The following is a 10557-nucleotide window of genomic DNA, read 5'->3' on the forward strand; positions in this document are numbered from 1 at the left end:
AACTTTAGCCACCCTAAACCCTTATTTATAAGATTTGAAAATGAAACCAAACAGTACATTAAAGACATTTTTAATTTAAAAAAAAAATAAGAAAGCTGCGAAAACTATTTATTTGTGCTCTTTGTTTAATGTTTTTATGTCTAAGATTCCCCCTGGCTCTGACATGGTTTGTCTTTATTAATGACTCATTTGTTTGTATGTGCACTATGGCAATAAAGAATTGTAAAAAAAAAAGAAAAAAAGAAAAAAGTCCTGTTTTTTGATCCACCCCGACCTCATCCCTATGTGGCGTTCGCTGCTCTTTATACTTTCCGCTTCACAATTACGTGGATTACATATAAATTGTTTTTGCGCTGACCATCACGAAAAAATGTGTCTATATACACGAATCAATACATTAAATTTTGTGACTATTTCACAAACTGCTGCTGGAGATTCCGAACTTTTGAGTGTGTCCATGGATCATCTGTTGCCCCTGTGCATGCTGGGAGGCTCCCCAACACACCGACCTCATGTAGCTGTGTTCACATGATCAGCACTCCAATCAAATGAATACTGATGACGGTCTCAACGCCTTTTTTTCAAAATAAGAGTACACAGTAATTCAAGATAACTTCCTCCATGATGAACAGATCAAACCTCAAACTGCTTTCAAAGAACCAGGACTTTGTTTTAATATCATAGTTTATTTAATTACATCAAATATGAAAAACATCCACGGTTTGATCCACTCACAAACTGTAAGTATGCCTCATTCATGGTTGTCAACAGCGTAGTGGCGGATTCTGAATTTACAACACCTGTTGACTGTATTAACAACCAGCCTCCTGTATGAGATTCATCAACAGTTTACTAAATAAATCATTTATCTGTTTTTATCATTCAATTTACCGGCTGAAGTTGAGGACGAGTCTCTCACATGTGATCAGTCGGATCATTTCTGTTTCACTGTGAGAACATGAGGATGTGTTTATAATGGAGAGAACTGCTGTATAGTTGTATGTTTGGGCTTTGCTGCTCAGTACAGAGGTGGTTTAGTGGGACTGCTGGGGTCTTTCTTGTTCTCCGCTAGTGGAGGTGGAATGTTTCAGGAGCAAAGCATCATGGGACGGGTGTAAAGCTGTGTACTGAGTTATGTTTGGACCAGCATTAATGTACATGTGGAAACTCCGTGGAGTGCATCTGATAAAAATATCATGTTAAAGGAAGAGTTTGGGTGGTTTTGCAGTGGCGGTTGTATGAGGTGCTTCTCCACAGTCAGACTGTCAGACAGTTATACAGTCTGTTTCTGACGGGGAACTGAAGCCGTTATCTACGCTCTCGCCAAAGCAACCAGACTCCATTGAAAAAAAAAAAAATTTTATCTTGCAAGAACACGGGAGTTGCTGGTCTACTGCTGCCTCTATCGGTTATTTAGTTTGTGTTACTGTGAGACTTTGGTGAATCCGAACTAACCAAAGTCACACAATAACACAAACAAACTAACCGATAGAGGCAGCGGGAGACCAGCAACCTTCCGTGTTCTGAGTGGTCAAATTACTATTTTTGTGAATGGAGTCTGGTGGCTTTGAAGAGAGCTATATAACGGCTTTAGCTCCCCGTCAGAAAGGGCTGTCTGACAGCGAGGTAAAGTGGTGAAAATATTCTAAATATAGCGTACACTTAAACTGATATTGTTGTTTTTAGGTGTGTAAAATGTGTGTTGCTGCTGGCCCTTTCCACAGCAGTACATCGCTTTGCTCCCGTGCTCCTGTATGTTTCTACTGTAGTGATACACTGACTATGGAGACGTACCTCATACAACCACACTGAGAAACACCTGAACTATCCCCTTAAGGTAACTATCAGTCATGTTTGCATTTGTGGAGATTCTTAATCTTTCAACTGTGAAGGTTTCTTTCCCTTCTGATCTGATAAACTTTAGGAACATCTAATCCAGACAAACTGTACAGCAGAACTCCTCTATAAGTCATGATGACATTATCAAGCAGCCGAAGTAGCTCAACCAGCGTGGACAATGGTTGATGGCTCAAATGTTCGGCGTGTTCTATTAACGCTTAATTCATCTGTGAAAGCCATCCTCATACAGTCAGGGGTCATTGTTATGTGTGTGTGTGTGTGTGTGTGTGTGTGTGTGTGTGTGTGTGTGTGTGTGTGTGTGTGTATGTATGTCACTGCTCGTTCTGCTGTGTGTCTGTGATGGTGGAGACGGCGCCCTGGCCCTTGCTGACGTCACTGATACACGCCCACTGACCGTCCATCGACTCCTTCCACAGTGTCACCTGCAAGACAATCAGAAATACATGAGGGGAGAAAATAAACAAGGTGTAGACAAGTGCTGGGACGATCCACCTATCTGCTGATTCAATACTATCACCATACTTTGGTGCCGATTCGATATGTATTGTGATTTTTAAGTATTGCGATTCAATATTAGGATTTATTGTGATTTTTGTTAACTTTTTTAAACACTAGACCATGGGGAAAAAGATGAATAGTACACTTCTAGGGACTTTTACTTTGTAAAATCTCTAAATGAATCCAGTAAAAATGTTTGATTCTCAGCATGTATGTAGTCAGAGATGTCCTGAAGTCAAATATATCAGTCATTGTCAGGAATTATTCATTACATTTTTTTATCCAGCAACCCAAAAATCAAAGAATAAAGACATTTCCCTCACAGATTAGTGGTATTTTCTTTTTAATTTATAAGGGACATATAATGTTTTATACTTCTGGTGAATATAACCCAATCCATCTTATTTCCATATATGTATTTTGTATATACAGTTCCCTTTGTTAACACTTTATTTTGAAAACCAGACGTAGTCACACGTGTCTACTTCCTCTAACTTCTCCAAGGTGGTCTCTAGCTCTCCCGTCAGCTCCGTTCTCTTTATACATCCATGGTCAGCTCCATCGGGGCCGTTTGAATGCATTTAACATAAATGTCAGTATATGGGTGCTCTACAGTTGTAGCGTCGGCCCATTTGACCACGGAGATGAGAGTGACGGCCGGCTCGACCGTACGTTACCGAGACACGATAACGTTTCCTGTCCATGACAGAGTTAGCATGCAGCTTTAGCCGTGATGTCTAGCTCTGCTTTTCCTGCAATGTGTGAAACCCAAAGTGTTTCCATCCTTTACTGGATGTGTAGTGTTTACCACGCTGGATTTAAAATGTGAGGGTGCAGGTCGTATCCACGCAGACCCTCCAACGTTTTATACTTTCTGCGGTTTGTTTTGGTTGATAGATACGGAACGGATATGACGTCACGTTACTCAGACTACAACAATAAAAGCGGTAACTTCCTTCTACCTCCCTATAGACTCAAATGAAACAAACATATTGATTCTGGCATTAAAACATCTATTTCAAAATCATAAAAAAAACAATTTGCGATACAAAGGGGAATTGATTTTTTTTTTCAACCCCAAGTCCAGTGTCATTGTATAACTTTATATACTTCACCTTGTTGTCTCCTCCAGAAACAGCCAGTATATTTCCAGTGATGGACCAGCTGACGTGCCAAACAACATCATTAAACTTATGGAGCAGTTTGGCCGTCCAGGTGTTTCCTGCTGGGTCGTCACACGTCCAGATGAACACGCGTCCGTCCTGGAGAGGAAACAAAAACCTCATGTAAAAACAGTGACCTCTGGTGGGACAGTATGTGAGGGACCCAGCAGACAGAGTTTCATTCATCAGCTGCTGATAAAACCTTTTCCACTCTGGCCAGAGGTGGAAGAAGTACTCAGATACTATCGATACTAGAGAGTAAAAGTCCTGAATTTAAAATGTTACTCGAGTAAAAAGTACAGAAGTATTATCATCAAAATGTACTTAAAGTATCAAAAGGAAAAGTGCTAATTAGTGTGCATGCAGCCTGTTGCAGCACTCCTGTTGGTTCTCTTCTTTATCTTACCTGTTTGATTGATTTACTAGTAACTGATTTAAGCTGCGTCCTCTCTAAACACGTTAGTGGAGAGATTCCTGGTCTGTTTTTTTACTGTGAAATTATATTGTAGCTTTATGTACATAATTTACATGTTACATACTCCCTTATATCTATTTCTTATTATGTTTCTTTATGCTTTTATATATCAATAAAGTATTTCTGATTCTCCTGGCTTCTTTTAAAGTGTTATATTATTCTGTTTTTATCACTAACAAATACATGTAAGGGCATTTTAATATTGTAGTTTGTCAATGTGAAGATGTTTTTAGATACTTTGTGTATTACTGGGTAGATTAGTAGTATAGTACTGAATCATATCATGTTTTTTTATTTTATGTAATCAGTAACTAAAATGGTCAGATATATGGAGTCAAATCAGTCTCAATATTAATGAATGCACACAGAAGGATTCACAAATGTATTTTGTGATTTATATATAAATGACTCTCTCCACAAAAATACTTTTCAAAGCACAAAAAAATATGTTTCTTATCGTTGTATATAAATGTGAAGAAAAAAAAATCACATAAAAAATAAAGTTTACAAATATATTTCTGACGTGCACACAAAAGTTTCTTGTTTTAAATAAACATAATAGAAATCCACAAATATATGTATTTAAAAGTATTTGCACATTACATTAGTTATATTTGTGGATTTATTTAAAACAAGAAACATTTGTGTGTGCATCCGAAATATATTAGTGAACTTTTTTTTTATATGTGTATTTTTTTTTTTTTACATTCATATACAACAATAACTATTTTTGTGCGCATTGAACACTATTTTTGTGGAGAGAGTCGTTCATATATAAATCACAAAATACATTTGTGAATCCTTCTGTGTGCATTCATTAATATTGAGACTGATTTGACTCCATATAGATAAATGTAGTGCAGTAAAAAGTACAATGTTTCCCACTGAGATGTAGTGGAGTACAAGTAGAAAGTAACAGAAAATGAAAATACTCAAGCAAGTATGTCTAAATTCTATTAGGGTAGATGGACTGAGTTACATTCCCCCGCTGACTCTGACTCATTTTAAAATCATCACCCTTGCTTTATTAAAGCAGCAATAAAACTTAAAGCAGCCTGTTTATGACAATAAATGTTCTGTAACTTTCACCTCCAATCATGAAACTATTGAACTGTAATCTCTGGCTCCACCTAGTGGTAACCATTAATAAAATAAAGATTCATTTAGTGTTCGTAAATAAACTGCTGATAAAAAGAAGCAGAGTTTGATTGTTTAAGCAGCGATTCCCTGAAGAATATTTAGGGTGCAGCTGAGGAGCAGAGTCGAAGTGTGTAATGAAAATGTCACATAAATGATCCCTTTATTTCCAATAGATCTCACCTGGGAGCAGCTGGCGATGGTGCTGGTGGGAAGACCAATAGAAGGAGCCCAGCCGACGTCTCTCACCCAATCACTGTGAGCCTCCAGCTTCTGGTCCTCCTTCCACTGACCGTCCTCCTCTCTGGAGGCATCAAGTGACAATAAGTGACAGTTAGGAGTCTTTACTTTACAAAAATACACTGCTTCCCTGACAAGAGTACTCCCAACTAGTTAGCATTGCTCTTCTCTAACGTTGTCTGACTCGTGATCGACAGTTTAAAACAAAAAGGTCCCAAATACATGCAGCAAAACCACAGATAGCGCCTTAAAAGACTTTTTTTTGCCATTTTTCAATAGTGGCAATGAGAGTTATGAAAGGGGGGGGGGGGAGAGAGAGAGAGAGACAGAGAGAGAGACAGAGACAGAGAGAGAGACAGAGACAGAGACAGAGACAGAGACAGAGACAGAGACAGAGAGGATGACATGCAGCAAAAGACCGTGGATCAGATTTGAACCTCGGGCCGCTGCGGTAAGAACTCAGCCTTGGTACTTGGGGCGCCAGCTCTACCAGGCGAGCTACCGGGGCGCCCCTTCAGACTAACACATGTTGTACACATGACAATAAATAAAGAACTTGAAGTCATTAAACGCGCCACAGAAAAGCAATAAACGCCACAGAAAGCCTATTAAACAACAACTTACTTCCAGAGTTTGACCAGGTTGTCGCAGCCTCCGGAGACGAAGCGTTTGACGTAGTTTGGTTTCTGACCCGACGGCTGATCGATCAGGCTGCCGGGAACGACGGCAGGAGCCCAACTCACCGCGTTACAGCCGATCTGCAGGAAGATTACTACCGAGTTAATAAACAGACACAAATCGGTACATCAGCAGCACGAGACAAACACCATGACCGAGTAAAGAAGAGCACTGATGAACAGAGATTTAAAACATTCTGGACAGCATTTCATTAACTGTACGACTCAGACATGTGTCTCAAACCCACAGTGTGTGCGTTGCTGATCTTCTTGACGTCCCACTGCTGATCGCCAGTAAATGTGAGAATGGAAATGGCTCCATCGGAGCTGCCGCAGGCCAGAATCAGACCAAAGTCATAGGGACCCCAGCAGACAGAGTTCACTGTGGAGACACAGGAGGAGATTTAAAAACACTCAGACACACACACAAGGAACCTTTAAATATTTGAAAAACCAGACAGACTCCAGCTGATGGATCACACACTGATTTTACTAGAGACAGTCACAAATACACAAATATGAAGTACATTGAAAAACAAATGGTAAGATGTTTTAAATTTCCCCCGGACGTACAACGGAGCTACCGACCTGATGACTCGTGTCCGCAGTATTCATACATCTTGTCCCAGGATCCGTTCTCCTCCTTCCAGATGATGACTTTACGGTCGTAGGAACAGGAAGCCAGAATGTTGCCGAACATCGGGTGAGCCCACGCCACCTGCCATACGGGACCCTCGTGGCTACACAAATACAGAAACACAAATTTCGCTCAAAATACTCTGCGTGAAACTAATAATGTAAAACAAATACACCGATAACGACAAGGCGAGCGCACATGAGACATCAGTGTTACAGCCCAGATTAAAGAACGGATTTCCCTGAATGTATAATCTGACTAAATAGCTGAGTATTACAGGAGACAATTTAATTCAAGGTATTTTATTTATCTATGTGAAGTGATTTAAGCTGCTGGTTTGGTGTCTTACCCTCTGAGGTCTGCTACCAGGATCTGCCCTCCGTTTCTGACATCGAAGATCTTTACGGTGCGATCAGAAGAGCAGGTGGCGAGTCGGGTACCGTAGTAGTCCATCTGGGCATCGTGCTGAAACAAGACAGAGTAAATAAATAAATAATCTCCCCTCTACCTTTCCTCTCTTGATATTTTTCTGTAGACTGATATATAATACATTTATTGACTACATTCCTGCTTAAATTACAGTGTATACACTTTGCAAATACACAACAAATTTATTAAATTTGTAAATGTTTGTTATAGGTCTGTGTGTTTGCCTGGGTGTGATTCCCCAGGTACCACCTTCCTCCCGGCCCTTGCTGTTGCAGCAGCTGGCTGGCCTCAGCTGAATCCTATCGCTAATCATGGCTGGGGAATAAAAGACAGCGAGAGAGCTGCGGTCGGTGTCACTGGACCAGTGACTCTAGTCGTACGACAGCTACCCCAGCCACTCTGTAATCGGGGTGTGACCTGTGACACACGTGAACTGTTATATATTTTAGTTGTAGATTGCGGCGACTATCTGATTTCGTCTTGAGTTAATAAAGCACTCCTTATTTTTGCTTACACCTCAGTTTCCTTGATTCTTTTTCCCAATTTAATGTTATTGTTACTCTCCTCATCCACTGGTCCAATCAGGGAACGTAACATAATGGAATTATGCAGTACTTACACTATAACAGTGTATTTTTACAGCGTGGCATTAATACTTTAACTGTAACAGTATTTTTACAGTGTGGTATTAGTACTTTTAGTGTAAGCGAGCATTTGTATAGTGTGGTATTAGTACCTTTGGTGTAACAGAGCATTTTTTATAGTGTGATATTTGTACCTTTAGTGTACCAGAGTATTTTTACAGTGTGGTATTAGTACTTTTAGTGTAACAGAGTATTTTTACAGTGTGGTATTAGTACCTTTAGTGTAACAGAGCATTTTCACAGTGTGGTATTAGTACTTTTACTGTAACAGAGCATTTTTACAGTGTGGTATTAGTACTTTTACTGTAACAGAGTATTTTTACAGTGTGGTATTAGTACTTTTAGTGTAACAGAGTATTTTTACAGTGTGGTATTAGTACTTTTAGTGTAACAGAGTATTTTTACAGTGTGGTATTAGTACCTTTAGTGTAACAGAGCATTTTCACAGTGTGGTATTAGTACTTTTACTGTAACAGAGCATTTTTACAGTGTGGTATTAGTACTTTTACTGTAACAGAGTATTTTTACAGTGTGGTATTAGTACTTTTAGTGTAAGCGAGCATTTGTATAGTGTGGTATTAGTACCTTTGGTGTAACAGAGCATTTTTTATAGTGTGATATTTGTACCTTTAGTGTACCAGAGTATTTTTACAGTGTGGTATTAGTACTTTTAGTGTAACAGAGTATTTTTACAGTGTGGTATTAGTACTTTTGCTATAACAGAGCATTTTTACAGTGTGGTATTAGTACTTTTAGTGTAAGCGAGCATTTGTATAGTGTGGTATTAGTACCTTTGGTGTAACAGAGCATTTTTTATAGTGTGATATTTGTACCTTTAGTGTACCAGAGTATTTTTACAGTGTGGTATTAGTACTTTTAGTGTAACAGAGTATTTTTACAGTGTGGTATTAGTACTTTTAGTGTAACAGAGCATTTTTACAGTGTGGTATTAGTACTTTTAGTGTAAGCGAGCATTTGTATAGTGTGGTATTAGTACCTTTGGTGTAACAGAGCATTTTTTATAGTGTGATATTTGTACCTTTAGTGTACCAGAGTATTTTTACAGTGTGGTATTAGTACTTTTAGTGTAACAGAGTATTTTTACAGTGTGGTATTAGTACTTTTGCTATAACAGAGCATTTTTACAGTGTGGTATTAGTACTTTTAGTGTAAGCGAGCATTTGTATAGTGTGGTATTAGTACCTTTGGTGTAACAGAGCATTTTTTATAGTGTGATATTTGTACCTTTAGTGTACCAGAGTATTTTTACAGTGTGGTATTAGTACTTTTAGTGTAACAGAGTATTTTTACAGTGTGGTATTAGTACTTTTGCTATAACAGAGCATTTTTACAGTGTGGTAATAGTACCTTTACTGGAGTAAAATATCTGAATACTTCCTCTGTGTATTAATACTGCCAGCCACCGTGTCAGCTGTGACCTGCCGTACATTAACCTGAACCTAACACCAAAACAAAGACCCGTTCCTGAGGAAACACTGACTGACAGACATGCACCATGTCAACATGTAAACACACAGGTGTGTCTCTGTGGTCTCTGTTAACATGTCAACATGTCAACACACAGGAGTGTCTCTGTGGTCTCTGTTAACATGTCAACATGTCAACACACAGGAGTGTCTCTGTGGTCTCTGTTAACATGTCAACATGTCAACACACAGGAGTGTCTCTGTGGTCTCTGTTAACATGTCAACATGTCAACACACAGGAGTGTCTCTGTGGTCTCTGTTGAGGCTGTTTAGAATCAATTCTGTCTCTGTAGTGAATGCTAACGTTAGCTTCAGCTAGCAGCTGTAAGTTTGGGGCTAAATGAGAATAACTTACGATCATGTCCTCGTGGGAGGTGTCCACCGTGTTGATGACGGAAACCTGGAATACACAAACACAGAAATCCTCATTAAAGTGAGCCAGAGATACAGATCCTCTGTCAGCTAGCTCTCTGTCATTAGCCTCACTGCTAACAGGCTAACACGTCAGCAGCTAGCTAACGGTCGCCGTTAAACACGTTAAGCGTGATCAAACAGCTTCACCTGCAGCTCTAACATCACGTCACCACACTCACCATGACTGCGACTACAGCACAACACTACCCAGTGAGAGTACTCCTTGTTCTCCTCTAGATGAATGAACCAGGTCCACTACTAGAGTCCGACGTGGCAACAAGAAGCCGCTTCACACACTGCAGGGTGCGACCACTATTTCTACCGGGTGGAAACAACCAAACAAAGGTTCCGCTTAGGAAACTTTACTTTTCATTGCATTAAATATAAAATGTAAACATCTAATAAATGTTAAACAAAGACAAGACAAACTGAGAGGCTATTAATATATTAATACGCCTACCACAGAGTAGAAATATACTCTGTTACTAGTAAAAGTTCTGCAATCAAAACCTTACTGAAGTAAAAGTACAACAGTATTAGCACCAAAATATACTTAAAGTACTCATTATGCAGAATAATCTGTATTAAATTATTGTATCATAATTATTGATGCATTATTGTATGGAGGACAGAACCTGCCAAAAATAAATGAATAAATAAATAAATGACATAATAAATAAATAAATATGTCATTAAATGTAGGAAAAATAATATTAAAAATAAATGTAGCCATTAATTAATTGATAAAATGTAAAAAATATATATTTCTGTTTTAATTTGCTTATTTATTTATTTATCTATTTGTTTATTTATTTATTTGTCTTTGTATTAATTCCCTTATTTATTCACTCTTCTGTTTAATTTTCCCTTTTATTTGTTATGTTATGGTTTATTTT

General features: G+C 38.6%; 1 protein-coding gene across 3 annotated transcripts; it reads right to left on the bottom strand.

Annotated features, from left to right (window-relative positions):
- Window positions 1–1708: 1708 nt before the first annotated feature.
- On the bottom strand, window positions 1709–9996 carry sec13 (SEC13 homolog, nuclear pore and COPII coat complex component). Of its 3 annotated transcripts, none has more exons than XM_037768634.1 (10): window positions 9841–9996; window positions 9603–9647; window positions 7037–7152; window positions 6639–6790; window positions 6299–6432; window positions 5998–6131; window positions 5317–5437; window positions 3474–3620; window positions 2167–2282; window positions 1709–2126 (listed from the first exon to the last, which is right to left on the bottom strand). In XM_037768634.1, exons 1-9 carry the CDS (start codon window positions 9841–9843, stop codon window positions 2172–2174), a joined length of 963 nt encoding a protein of 320 aa, XP_037624562.1. In that variant the 5' UTR covers window positions 9844–9996; the 3' UTR covers window positions 1709–2126; window positions 2167–2171. The 3 variants fall into 3 exon arrangements, with proteins under 3 accessions (XP_037624562.1, XP_037624555.1, XP_037624549.1); XM_037768627.1 differs by having other exon boundaries at window positions 1709–2134; XM_037768621.1 differs by having other exon boundaries at window positions 2108–2282.
- Window positions 9997–10557: the final 561 nt, after the last annotated feature.

Source organism: Sebastes umbrosus, chromosome 1 (genome assembly GCF_015220745.1).
Source record: "Sebastes umbrosus isolate fSebUmb1 chromosome 1, fSebUmb1.pri, whole genome shotgun sequence".
Taxonomy (NCBI): Eukaryota; Metazoa; Chordata; class Actinopteri; order Perciformes; family Sebastidae; genus Sebastes; species Sebastes umbrosus.

What these genes read in the sequence shown, in the direction of transcription:
- sec13 (XM_037768634.1), bottom strand. An exon ending in AACCTGGTCAAACTCTGGAA is followed by an intron (nt 5,438 to 5,997) that starts GTAAGTTGTTGT and finishes TGATGCCTCCAG; the next exon opens with AGAGGAGGACGGTCAGTGGA. An exon ending in CCATCGCCAGCTGCTCCCAG is followed by an intron (nt 3,621 to 5,316) that starts GTGAGATCTATT and finishes TTTCCTCTCCAG; the next exon opens with GACGGACGCGTGTTCATCTG.